At 41.6% G+C, this 14738-nt stretch overlaps 1 protein-coding gene across 1 annotated transcript; it reads left to right on the top strand.

The window, feature by feature from the left end:
- The first annotated feature begins 56 nt into the window (after positions 1 to 56).
- On the top strand, positions 57 to 14302 carry zgc:101664 (uncharacterized protein LOC450064 homolog). The gene is made up of 3 exons (XM_041999517.1): positions 57 to 132; positions 5363 to 6016; positions 11484 to 14302. Exons 2-3 carry the CDS (start codon positions 5459 to 5461, stop codon positions 11685 to 11687), a joined length of 762 nt encoding a protein of 253 aa, XP_041855451.1. The 5' UTR covers positions 57 to 132; positions 5363 to 5458; the 3' UTR covers positions 11688 to 14302.
- The last annotated feature ends 436 nt before the right edge of the window (positions 14303 to 14738 follow it).

Raw genomic sequence — 14738 nt, 5'->3', positions numbered from 1 at the left:
GTCCTTTAACACGCTAGGTGGCAGTAAAGTCATTAAGTTGAATATAAACAATAGAAGAAGAAACATGCTCACTTACTAGTTAGCTTCTTGTTAAGCTAACGCTACATGGATGTGACAACGGCTAACCTAGAGGTTGGATATTTCTTTATATTCTTCCCCCTAACATATGTATTTAAAACAAGTTAATTTCGGCTTCTTGTTTAACTGGTGTATGTTTCCTGGTTAATGTAAACACAGTTTATCAGACAGTTTTCTTGCTAGCTTATTTGCTTCATTATGCTAATCTCTAAAAACAACAGCTCCTATCGGTCTGTAACCTGAACAGCTTTTAAAGTTGTATAATTTTATGTTTTGGTTGATTATAAACAGCGCTATTATATGCTTGTTCATGAATAAAGAATATTCTAAATGACAGAATCGCGATAATGATATAACCAGAAACTGCTGTTTTACGTGGAAATTGATCAGTAAAGCAGCAATTTTACAACATGGCTGTTGATGTCGTAACTATAATGGGTGGTTCTGCTTAGTGAGTTAGACATTACTAATGACACGCACAGAGGAAAGTGTAGTATAGTATGTCTATTAGTATTTATTCGAAGTGAAGCCCAAGATAGTATAAGTTTGGAAGAGTGAATACTTCATTTTAAAATCCACTTCATCTCCACGGAAACTACACGGATTTTCATGATTTATTTCAAACAAAGGCAGAGTAAGACATGATTTCTGGTTCTGGCTGCTGCCCTACAGATGTCTGTCCCACAGTGATGAGACAGACGTCTCTGTGACCAGGAGAGTCTCTGCTTTCATGTGACTCCTGGTTTGTGTGGAGAAATTAGCGGAAGCTCTAAAGTGGACAGAGATGTTCTCATGGTTTTCTTACATTCTCGTATAACTGCTTGGGAATGTGTGTGTGTATATGTGTGTATATATATATATATATATATATATATATATATATATATATATATATATATAATAAGTTAACTTTACTTTTGGTTTATCTACACTTACACCAACAAAAGTATGAATTACAGGCAGAACATTTTACTGTTTCACAAACAGAAGAATTTCCAAAAACATGCAACAAAGCATTAAATAACTGGGAAATTAAAATATATAACCTTAAGAAAAGTCAATCTATAAGTAAATTGTATAAATGAATGATGAATTATTAAATACATCTTGTTTTGTACTTCTTGCTGATGCAAATTAGAAGTAGGTTAAAGTACAGGTAGAAAATATATATAAGGTGTTTGCCTTATATAACCAACATGGGTGATGTTGGCTAAACATTATTTATTCAGCCTTCTGATGCTCTTTAATGTTAAATTACATTTTCTTTTCTCAAATATTTTCTTTGCCATGAAATTTATCATGACATATATCATATACCAAAATAAAAACCAGATATGTTTTTCTCAAATGTCAAAAAGATGTAGTCTTTGATAAAGTTGTATTTTATATATAATGGTAACAAACGGTCTGGCAGTAATTGTAAGACATAGTGAGTCGCTGTTAGTATTATTTTAGTTATTTTTATGTTATTATGTTCTTATTTTCTCGCAAAGTAAAACTAAAGGAGACATGACATCACGACGGTGACTGAAGACAGATTGTAATATTAATAATAAGTTTTCAGTGCTGCAGTGAATAAACCTCCTCCCCTCTGCATTCACATCTATCCTCCTAAAATACGCCTCAACCTGCAGCTGACGGAGTGATGAACAGTCGTTCTGTACTCTCCGATATTTTGTACGCTTACGTTATTTCTCCAGTTACTGGCTACTTAGCTAATGCTATGATAGGTTGGGATAACAACAATGATGCTATTGCTAACAGACGGGGAGCACCTTAAGCTAATTTAGCACAACTCTAGCAATGCAGCATAAATAAAAAGCTGTCGGCAAGCTCCACTCAGCCCACTGCTGTGATGTAACCTGGCTGTAGCTACTAGCTACCCCCGTTGAAAAGAGAGGGGGACATAGACTGTATATAAAAGATGGACGGACGTCACCCGTAGGTTTCTGAAGAGCTGAATTGAAGCTCATTGGGCGATTCCCACCATCGCCATCTTGGCAGCATCGAACATGTTGTCATTCCCGGAAAATCCAAAATGGACAAAGAGGTGGAGCTGCGAGGGAGACTGCGGGGGTGGATGATTGACACCCATCAAACTCTGAGCTGCCTGTAGCTAAGAGAAAACAAAATTCACCCCCTCACAGTTGTCATGAAGGTAAACTTGACCCTGTAATCCTAAATAGGCTACAGAAACACTCTGCTCCTCTCTCGCCTCCTCTCTGGACAAACTCTGTCCTCTGGTGTCAAAACCAGCCAGACAAAATCCTCCCAGTCCATGTCTCACCGAGGTTCTGAGGGAGCACAGAGCCGGACTCAGGGCTGCAGAAAGAAAGTGGCGCAAATCAAAAGAACACACTGACTTGTCTGAGTACCAGAAAAAACCTGAAACTTTCACATCCAGACTAAAGGCAGCCAAGAAAACCTTTTATCAGAACAAGATCCGCAATGCTCCCAACACACGACACATTCATGGAGTTTAACTCTCTTCTATCTCCACCACCTGCTCAGCCTCCCACTGTGCTGACTGCAGAAATGTTTGCTTCCTACTTCACTGAAAAGGTCGCTACCATCAGTAACCAATTCACTGAGCCTGACCAACTCAGCCTTACCAAACCAGCTACTGGTGCCTCACTCTGCTCCTTCCTCTCTCTAAATGAGGACCAAGTCTCTAAACTTCTTGTCAACTCAAAACCCACAACCTGTCCTCTTGATCCTGTTCCCTCTGACATCCTGCAGAGCATTTTACCTGCAATCAAACCTGCAGTAACCCATATTATCACCTCCTCTCTTAAATCCGGTGTCTTTCCTTCTGCCTTCAAGCAAGCTCGGGTTACCCCGCTGCTGAAGAAACCCACACTCAACCCAGCCCAGGTTGGAAACTACCGGCCGGTCTCACTGCTTCCATTCATGTCTAAACTACTAGAGCGTGCCGTCTCAGTCAGGTCTCACAGTTCCTCCAAGACAACAACCTGTTAGAGCCATATCAGTCTGGCTATAGGCAAGGTCACTCTCCTGAAACTGTTCTCCTGTCAGTTACTGATTCCCTATGGGTTGGCAGATCCGCTGGTCAATCCTCAGTCCTTATACTGCTGGACCTGTCTGCTGTCTTTGACACGGTCAACCATCATATACTGTTCTCCACACTCTTGGAGCTTGGCATCTCAGGATCTGTCCTCTCGTGGTTTACATCCTACCTCACAGGGAGATCCTTCAAAGTATCTTGGCGAGGGGGCGTGTCCAGATCACATGGGCTGACAACAGGGGTGCCTCAGGGCTCGGTGCTTGGCCCTCTTCTCTTTTCACTATACACCTCCTCACTCGGTGCAGTCATTAGCTCTCATGGTTTCTCCTACCACTGCTATGCAGATGACACTCAGCTTTTCCTTTCTTTCCCACCTGAAGACACAACGTCTCAATGTGAATATCAGCATGTTGCTGATATCTCTGCATGGATGAAGGATCGCCACCTTCAGCTAAATCTGTCCAAGACTGAGCTTATTGTCTTTCCAGCCAATCCTTCCTTACTGCCACAGATAAGCGTGCAGCTCGACTCTATCAAGCTTGTGCCTACGTCTTCTACCAGGAATCTTGATGTCATGGTAGACAACCAGCTGACCTTTAAGGACCATGTTGCCTCGGTTGCTCAATCTTGCTGATTTGCTCTCTACAACATCAGGAGGATCAGACCCTACCTGACTGAACACACGACCCAGCTCCTGGTCCAGGCTCTGGTCATTTTACGCATTGACTACTGCAACTCCTTACTGGCTGGCCTGCCTGCATGCTCAGTTAAACCTCTGCAGATGATCCAGAATGCAGCAGCACGTCTGGTCTTCAACCAGCCCAAAAGAGCTCATGTCACTCCGCTGCTAATTGCTCTCCGCTGGCTTCCAGTTGCAGCGCATCAGATTCAAAGCTCTGCTTCTGGCTTACAAAACAATAACCCAAACGGCTCCGGTCTACCTCCACTCCTTAATCCAGAGCTACACTCCCTCTACCTCCACTCCTTAATCCAGGGCTACACTCCCTCTCCACAGTTACGCTCTACCAGTGAAAGACGCCTAGTGCTCCCACCACAAGGTGGCGCCACATCCGTAGCTAGATTCTACTCCTCTGTTGTTCCCCGGTGGTGGAACCATCTACCAAACTCCGTCCGATCCGCAGAGTCCGTATCCACTTTTAAAAGCAAACTAAAGACTCAGTTGTTTAAGGAGCATTTCCACATTTAGAATGAGGTAGACAGATTTGTCTAGCTCTTTGGCTCAACCAAATACTGAAGAAGCTGTGTGCACTTATGCTCAAGTTAATATTGTGTGATGAAATTGCGATCTCGTATTTAAACAAAATTACTTAATTTTTTTTTTTTTTTTTTTTATGCACTGCCTCTAGCACTACATGACAGCATCTGGGTCCAACTGGACTCAAAGCAGTCTGACTATCACTTAATGATGACGTCCCGTCTTGTTTGAATTCATGCTTGTGTTGTTCTTACTCTCAAATGTAAGTCGCTTTGGATAAAAGCGTCTGCTAAATGACTGTAGAATAGAACAGAATAAAATGGATTTTTGTACCAGGCTTTAAACTTGTTTAATTCTGCTGTGAAGTTGGTCTTTTTAACATGGGAGTCTATGGGGATTTGTTCTGTTTTGGAGCCAGCTCCTAGTGGATGAGGAGGGAGCTGCATTTTCTTTGTACTTTTGCTTAGACGTCAGATTTTACAGGCGGAGGTTGCTGCTTGCAGGGATGACTGTGGGATTGAATCAGAGCTCCATCTAGGGGACAAACACCGCGTGGACATCATTCTGCACAACTCCGACACTTAACAGCATTTACTTTTTTATGAGAAAGTATGAATAAATCGGCGTATAAGCAACAAAACAATGGCCCATATTGGCTATTTTGAATAGGGCTAATTTTTCCGGCGTGACGATTAATCGGTCGAGTCCTAATTTGAACCGTGTTTGATTTTGATGGCAATGCTCTGAGTTTTTTTTGCTGCATTTCTCCCTGTTATTTTGGAATGCTGCATACTGTATTAGGATTGCTGCTTCCTAATTTGTACAAACATATTCTGGACTAGGATCTTATGTTGCCGCCTGTACAGGGGAACATTCTGCTGCTTTAAATATGTTTTTATATCTTGTAACAGTTAAAATATTCATCCATTAACACATCACCAGTTATTCCTTTGTCACATATGTCACATATTTAAACTGTGTAAAGAGTATGTTAAGTTTTGGGGCTACAGTGAAGTAAGTGTGCTATAAATGTGCCTCCACAGTCTTTCTGTTGCCCGTCCTACTGGGTGGATATAATGAGAAGGAAGAAGATGAGGAGAAGGAAGGTGGAGATGTCAGAGTGCTGAACATCTGTCTGTATGGAGGATGTGGTTCTGCACTATCAGCCTGGATCAGCAAACAGGCTCAGCTCCCTATTAGACAGGACGGCGAAGCTTTTGGGGCCTTTCCCCTGTCGGACTCCTCCGGTCTTCACCCCGTGGTTCCCGACTGTTGCATCAGACTGTCGGCTGCCCATCAGACCTGCCAAACCAGCTCCCATTATCGCCAGTACAGGCGACCTCCTGTCTGTGACGAAGCCCGACACAGAAGACGAAAAACGGGGAGCCATCGATCGCCTCGTTGCTCGAAAACGCAGTGCCCACATAGAACCTCCACCCAGAAGTACTCAACAAACCAAAGATGCATTCTGCATTTCAGAGACTCCAAACCATCCCCTAAGACATGCAGCATCACTCAGGAAACAGCCACAGCCTGTCAGACGCTCCTGGAGCGTCTTCACACAGAGAGGAGTCCTGCTGCAGAGCTCAGAGACGCTGTCCAAATGCTTCCGTCACATGATGTCCGTCCACAGGCTCCACCTCCGCCAGAGGGCCAAGTGGGTGATCTCCGAGTACAACTGCAGCAACATCGAAAAGGTCGGTCTGTTGTCAGAGAAACTGTATGCTATGTAGGACCAGGAGGGTCTTTGAAATAGCAAGACAGCATTTTGATGATGCATAATTAATTTTGATACTGATCATTACAGGTTCCAAGACTGATCTTCAGCTGATCAGTGATGAGCTTTGAACCACAGCGTCCAGTATTTTGATCGAGTACAACAGTAAAGAAACTGAGATGTTATTCATTTTTCAGCATCGTTAACATGAGACAGAGTTGCTTCTGTTTACCGTCTGCAGGATCCTGGCCGGTCTAAGTCAGCTTGTTTAGTTGTGTTTTAGCTTCCTGTGGTGCGTAGACATACCGATGGCCTCTGGTCCAGTCTGGACACGTCTGTGTTGTTCTGCTTGTGCTCCAATTTTTTCTGCTGTGTTTGTTCTCTGATCAAGCACACGAGTTGTTGGCATGGTTAAAAAATCTGAGCACAGTGTGGCCTCGTGGACCTGAGTGGGATCAGAGACCACAAACTGCATTTCAAGACTCACACCTTATATTCTGCTGGAGTAGGTTGAGTTGGGGAATGCAACGTTCTTCTGGTCCCAGTTTGCTTTCACACTGCACTTTGTCAAATGAACCGAACCTTCCAAGTTACATTTTGCCATCCTTGCTGCATTAAATATTAATGGAGGAGAAGACAAGAAAGCCAGTGGATTATGGGTAATGCAGGACAACTTGTATTTCCATCAGAGTAAGACATGGAGCTTCATCAGATCCTAGCAGCCTTAGGTTGATGTATGGTTCATTTAGAGCAGTGTGAAAGATCATTCTCATTCCGGTGCAACCAAAAAAGTAAACTCTGTTCCGCTTGAAAACCGGGGGTCTCCTGGTTTGGTTCTCTTCCAGTGTGAAAGATAATGAAGCATCCAGCAAACCAAAGAAAAGAAGTGACGTAGATCAACGTGGTGGATATCTGACTGCCTCTCCTGTTGCTCATACTGGACCGATTCTGATGAAATATGGATTATATTTGAACACCAAAGTAAAACCAGAAACCAAACTGCAGAAATTTATTGTTTACTTGTGGTGAGCAAGCTGTTTTCAGTCCCGGCTAGGCTGGGCCAGGACAGTCTTATATTTAGCAGAATCGTTCATCTGTTATCGTGACAGAGCAGCTCGTTTGAAGGTTCATTCATATAACGAGGTGGTTACGATATTCTCGTCAGTAAACCGTTAATCTATCATTAACTGTGAAAAGCTGCAGGAAGTGGAGCGACAATGCTTCAGGGATTTTCCTGCAGCTGCTTTCATCTGTGAGGTGGACATGCCGACAGCAGAGTGGATTCTGATCACCGGAGTTTAGCCAACATGCTCCACCTCCTGGCTTTAGTTCGTAAAAGTAAAACCTGATTTTCAGCCCTCAAACCCAGTTTATTCTGTGGAGAAAATGGCCTTCTGAAGTAGATTTAATCCCTAAATTTCATCAGATAAAATCAGCTGGATTCAGAAAGATTCCCACCCAGCAGGTTCTGCTCTGGAAACACTGACGTCTGCTGGGGTTGTGGAGTTTATCTGTTTATTTTTTCCACTGACATCAGCAGTGTTTTTCTAAAAAGGAGGAGCTGATGCTGATTCCCATCACAGATGTATCTGCAAATTATTATAGTTTGTTCTTGTTTCTGTATTTAATCCAGTTTATCAAATGTAGATTAAAAAAGTCCAGGCGCCTCATTTATCAAACTGTGTGTAGCAAAGCAAACTACAGGTGGTGTTTGCGGTGCAAAAGGGAAATGCTGCACGTCTACTTTCAGATTTATAAACGAGTATCCACGCACGTCCTACACCTGTTTCCAGAACACGTGAGGGAACGCCTTGCCCCGCCCACATGGTGGCTTTAAATGGTCAGATGAACGCCTGTAATACATATTCATCACATTTCCATGATGGCTCGGCAGTGGAAACGGAGGAAAAGTGGATTTTTTCGGGGTGTGAGACCAAGGTCCTGATGGGCCTCATTGACAAACATAAAAATGTTTAACTGGTGGACACGGCGTGGACGTTACTGGTGTCAGAAAGACAGAATAGTGGCAGCAGGTGGAGATGCTGTCATCACAGTGTAATAAGCGTTAGGGTTATTAGGATTATTTTATAAATAAAGCTCCGGGGGGCCCTATTTATAAAGTTGGCGTAGGAACAAAAACATACGTACCCCAAATATAGTCATCTTTTGTCATTTATCAAAACCAAACTTTAAGGGAAAATGTTCCTACCTCCACACAGCTCTGACTCAGGCGTACGCACAAATCTGGGAAAACGGGAAACTGCGACACCAACGGTCCAGAATAAAACTGAGGAAAAAATGTGAAATGTGAGGCATCTGTACACAATCCACTATTACCTTCCACACCACGTGTTAGATATTAAAGCTGTTTGCAGAAATGAATAAAGACACATTCCATATTAATTCTACTAAGAGCCACGCTGGGGAAAAACCAGGATGTTCAGGAAAAAGGGAGATGATGTTAATAAGAAGCTCAACCACTAAAACATGTTCTGTCATTGTGAAACAAAACTTCATGTTATAAAACCCATCCAGATAAATAAGGAGTCAGTCTGCTGCCAGCATGTAGCATCAGTGTGGAAAGTAGCTTTGGTCCTTCATTCCAGCAGAGCGGGACCAGACTGGAGGCTGGAGGTCTAGAAGTGATGCTACGCTAACGAAACACACAAGAGGAGGATTTCCTTTATTTATTTATTCTTACACAATGTTTTTATTCTTGTCCTCATTTCTGTCCAGACCGTCTTTATTTCCCACAGCTCCTTGTCCACCTGGTTAATAGCGGTGATGGTGTCCCTTTGCACCGCCTACCCAGCTAGAGCACCGCCCGCCCAGCTGGAGTAAACAGCAACTAGAAAGAAATATTATTTAACACTAAATAAACTGCTACCAATCTCAGATGTATCTGTACATATTTATTAATTAAAACAAATCACCGGTATCATTACTGCCATTTAGTGGACGCTTTTCACCTGTCTGAGAATCAAACTTCGGTCTCCCACATGGCAGACAGATGCTCTACTGACGGAGATAACCAGCCACATGTTTCCATGTCTCTGGCGTGTCTTTCCTTCTGAAACTGTGATGACAGCATCTCCACCTGCTGCTACTATTCTGTCTTTCTGACACCAGTAACGTCCACGCCGTGTCCACCAGTTAAACATTTTTATGTTTGTTAACGTGCTCCATCAGGACCTCTGTCTCACACCCTGAAAAATTCCCCTTTTCCCTCCTGAGCCATCATGATGTGATAAATAAGGATTACAAGCATCCTAGTGTGCCTCTAGAGAGAGAGTGGCGCCACCGGAAGCTCAAAACGCTTGCCGATCACGTGGTCCATGTAGCCTCCAAAAGTTCCAGGAAGTGCTTGGCGGCCAATACAAAATAATAAGAAAACTACGATAATCGGTAAATAATGATCAATGAAGGCTTTGCTTTGCAATATTTTTATAGTTGTGTTCATTGATATGAATCATGTTAACTAAACCTGTTTGACATCAACATCAATGTAAATCGTAATATTTTCTGTTTTTTTAACTTTATCTTTCAGACTGAGGCATACCAACAGGTGATGACAATGATTTACCAAGTGACTACACAATAAATCTAGGCTCACAGCATAATGATAACTGTTCTTACAGGAAATCTATATCCAATAAATAAAATTTAGATCCTAATTCATTTCAAATAAATGGGTTATCTATTCTTACTTATTACTATCTACTTGTGTGAATTGCTTTTAAGTCTTAAGACTTATTTTGACTGAGGCAGACTGATAACTACACAAATCTGGACTCACAATATAATGTGTTCTTACAGAAAATCCATGGCAAATAAATAAAATTTTGATTTCAATTCATGGAAAATACATGGCTTTCTATCACTATTTGTTAACTATCCCAAGACTTACTCCCTACATATACATAATAAATCAGACAAACACCCTTTGTTTTCCAAATGCATTTATTACCTAAAAGAATTCCTTTACAATAAAACTCGACTAGATCAGCATGTCTAGCCATTTCTTTTCTCTGCTATCCTTGAATACAGTCTTCACCGTGGTATGCTGTGCTGCATGGGGATGCTCCAATCGCTCAGAGAAAGGCGTGCGTATGTATGGCTTCCCCAAAGACAGGGACAGAAGGAAAATATGGATGGCCAATGTCAGCAGGATACATTTGACCACCATCAGGGACTGTAAAAACAAAAAATATGTGAAGTAATCATATTAAAACAATGCATTACACATTTTCAAAGACCATATCATTGGCAAGTTTATTTTTAAATTAAACACATCACAGGGTGATTTATATGGTTGAGGTTGCAGAATATAGAAAAAAAGACAGGAAACAACACTTAAAAGTGGCCAAAGCAGGAAGGTGAAGAAGAACAGTATCCCAGTTAACAGCAGACAACCCCAGAACTGATAATACAACATAATTAATATATAATAGTATAATATATAGTGAATATATATGACTGAACTTTTCACCCTGCAATATCAAATGACAGCCCTAATATTGTATAATTGTATGGGCTGTACTATTCGACAAAACAGCTCACTTTCTAGTTATTATGTAAAATGAACGGTGTAATTATTGGCCTGGCCTATAGTGTTAAATGTGTGAAATGCGGTGGTCACACATTATGACCCACATACAGAATCATCTTCATATCTTTGTCCATAATTCCACAGCCTTATAAATATATTAAAATTAAATAAAAATGTAACTACAATCGCTCTCCCTACACATTAACCTCGCTATCAACGGTGTTGGATCAATTTATATTGACGAACAGAATTCATCAGCCTGTGGCATCTGTTGCTATCAGTGTGCTAGCATAAACTTTTATCGGTTTGTAATCTCTAAATATATTAATCTAGACGGTGACAATCCGTCAACATATTTAATTACTCCTGTCAAGTTGATTTCAATGCACAACTGATATGGAAATATGACTATTCAAACATCTTACCTTGAAGAAGTGTAGCTCCGACAATCTGCTCCATTGAAATACATTGACCGTCGCTTAGCTTTTGCTAACTTCCGGGAACTTTTGAGGGGCTCCATACGCCGCCATTGCTGTGAAAAAGCTGAACCATTGCAGTGAACGGAGATGACGCCACTCTCTCTCTAGAGGCACTCTAAAGCGTCCACCTGACCATTTATAGCCACCATGTGGGCGGGGCAAGGCGTTCCCTCACGTGCGCCCGCTTTAGAGTTGATTCTGATTTATGAACAGAAACAGGTGGAGGACGTGCGTGCGCACGCTTTGATAAATCTGAAAGTAGAAGTGCAGCATTTCCTTTTTGTGCCGCAAACGCTGCCTGTAGTTTGCTTTGCTATATAAAGTTTTACAAATGAGGCCCCTGATCATTGAATGTTTATCATGTTTTTTCTGCTTATTAAATTATATTTTGTTCTTCTTTTTCTTCCTCATCCATCCAGACTTGGTGCTCTCTGAACCGGTCCGTCCGGACTTCCAGGCTGCCCACGTGCAACGCTAACATCCAGCGGGACCGTGCGGAGATCTGGGTGTTCTGTGATGTTGCATACTCGGAGCAGGTGGGGCATTTCCTGAAGGAGGAGCTGCAGCTGTCGGGGAGTATCAGCCTGTCGGTCCACAGACTGGGAAACATCTTCAGCATGTAGAGAAAAACCAGTAGAAACCAGGCGGTGTGATAAACGCCTCCAGGTCTCAACATGCTGTGGCTGAAATAAACAACGTGACCACAAAGGGGCAGTAAGCTCCCCTAACAGAGTTTTACTGAGTTTACATGCTGCTTTCCTGGTTTATAGTTTTTATACTATTTAAGGCCTATTTATGCTCCCTTACGTATGTAGTAAATCGGTACGTCCTTTTCCAGCGTTGTCATACATCGCCGCCCTCAAACTTCCATACGTTGCCATGATTGTTTAATCAATTTGTCCACTAGTGGCCAGAGCTGAGTTCACAGTTCTCTTCCACGTTCTTACGTCAGTCTCAGACACCGGCTGCTGGCAGTAATGCACCGCTGTAAAGTTGTTTGCAACCACCCAACACACTCAGCCTTTCTTCAAAAGCTCCCGCCATCGCTACAGTTTTCTCCTCTCCTCGTCCTCACGTCTTCTTCTTCTTCCTGTTCCTCCTCTTCTTCTCTAGTTTGTTCTTTTTGCTGCCTCCCGTGGTTTCTGGAGGTATTTCTGTTTGCTGCAACAACCGACCACTGAAAACACACCAATCATGCGTGTAAACGATGCTGGAGACAGATGAAAGTGTCTGTTCGTTTATGCATCCATCTAAGTGGGCCTTTAGGGTGAATGCAGGTTTCTGATGCACCTCTGAACTTCAGCCACTAATATGAGGAGTGTTTCCTCTGTTCAGGGAGATTTTACCTCCTGAAAATAACACGTTTACAAAGGTTAAAAGAAACTTTGTGGGTGGAGTTTGTATCACCGAAGCATTTTCCAGTGTAAACAAAAATAATCAGGAGATTCTACCAAAGCGAACGTCGACTATTTCCAGCCTGTTTTATTTCACAGTTGTTCTTGCTTTAGTGTGGAAATGTTTTCCTAAGTCTCTTGTCCACCCAAAGCTTCTTTTCATGCTGAGCTCTTTTTAAATCTTTTATTAGGCTTCAGAGTAATTTTAAAACTAAATGCACAGCATTGATTCTTCACCAACTTGCAGCCAACTCGGTGCTGAAGCTGGTGACTTAAATCACGCAGTTGAATCGCAGAGTGAACTCACTGATGATGTCTTTCCAGATATGGTATAATATTTGGATAATGTTTCTGAAAGCCAAAAGCATTTCAGACTAATTCTCGAATGCCAGAAAATTTAGAGGAACCTTGACAAATACTCGTTTGCATGTTTAAAATAATCTAAATGTTAGTACACATAAACTTGTAGCATCAAATTTAAGGTTCTAGGTTATTTGAAGACAACGACTCGTCTGTCCTAAAAGGATGCAGCGATGCAGCAAAGACGTCCTTTTCACTAAAAGTACATTTATCACTGTCCAAACTAAACCTTTGTCTCCAAAATTCACCACATAGATAAATATCATTTAGCTAATGAGAAAAATGATTTCCATCTCTGGAAAAATTTCCTAAATTAAATATATTTTCTCTGAAGAATAAGGAACAAATCTTGTGTTTATTTGTAATTGTAACATGAGCTCGTCATATTTACTCTCCATGAAATGTTTTAACAGTACAGAGGGATGGAAACCTGCCGTTGTTTAAGGTTATTGTAATATTCCTCTAAGCAGATTTCCCAGAACAACAGGAAACAACGCTTTTTAAGCAGATTAAATTAAATCTCAGTAACTTAAAATGTCACCATTGGTATCCTTTCTTCGACTTTTTTCCTTCTTCCTCCTTCATGCTATTCGCAGTACAACAGATTTTGCTCTGCAGTGGCGACGTCTCCTAGTTTGATGTTTTCCTATTGTGTGTAAGATGCTGTATAACCAGTGTGTTTGAATCTCAACCATCTTATGGTCTCCTCTGTCCTGGTCCTCCCTGTTCTCCTCACCTGTCCTGCTGTTCTATGAACACTATAAACCACCGTCCTTTCCTCCCAATGTTGTTGCCATCTTGCCTTCATCTGCTTTTTTATTAGGCTCTTTATTTCCCACTTGCTGAAACTGATACTCATGAAAACTACACTACTTTTGGTTGCCTGCATCACCGTCTGATTACTATTATTTTTGCCAGTTATTCCATAGTGAGCTGGTATCCATACACATTTAATGTCGACAGAAACACTGTGTGCATGATTTCCATCGGGACGTCTGGTCCGCTGTCTGGGTGATTATGGTGTAAACTTGCTAATGATGAACTGGAATCTGAACAAACTGTTTTGTATCTTCCACCCACTGAGCTGCCAGCAATGCAACCCCCCCAAACTTGAGCTTACAACTAATTGTTCTTCTACTGAATTACAACTAGCAGCAGCTTTAGCCTATACTGCACAAATTTTGAGTCTATTTTTAAAACGTGAATAATTCCGCATTTATACAAAACTGTCAAAAATGCCTCAACAACATTACATGTTTATCTTTCCACAGGATGGAAATACTCAAATGTACAGCTGTATTAATATTTTATGTAAAGATTTTTTTACTATTAATGAACTGAACTGAGGGAGGCGATGAGTTGAAGCATTTTCTGCCTTATTCCTGGTTCTTTGTTGTATTTAATCTGAAATCAGATCATTTTTTATGTTGCTGCTTGTCTTGCTTTCAGATGTAAATAAAGCTTTATATCTTTTTAAATTTAAAGCCTCTGCAGTGAGAGCTGTGTGCTGAATATGCAGTGTGATCTGGAAAAGCTGCTGCAGCAGTCACATGATACCAGAGTTACCCTGCTTTTCACTGACACAGAAAACACACACTCACACACACGAAGGCAGTTCAAAGCCTGCAATGGTTGTATAAGAGCTGAATGAATGAGGACAGCATGAATACAGTAAACCCCCACCTCACTCTCTTTTGTTGCTGTGAGACTCTTGACAGGCCTGCACGCTGCATTAATATATAGGTTAGCGGAAGTGACGCAGCGCCCTGCCTCCCTGTAGAGATGTAATCGCTCTGTAATCCATCTGTAAGACCTCTTAACGCCGAGAAAACGTAATGGATAAAATGTTTAATGCAGTTAATGCATTAAACATTTAAACAAAAACATTTATTGGTTTTTAAATTTAAGTACTAAAGCGAA

The sequence above is a fragment of the Melanotaenia boesemani genome, chromosome 11 (assembly GCF_017639745.1).
Source record: "Melanotaenia boesemani isolate fMelBoe1 chromosome 11, fMelBoe1.pri, whole genome shotgun sequence".
NCBI lineage: Eukaryota > Metazoa > Chordata > Actinopteri > Atheriniformes > Melanotaeniidae > Melanotaenia > Melanotaenia boesemani.
Note: the sequence above shows the minus strand (reverse complement) of the source record. Positions and strands in the feature narration are given on the sequence as shown.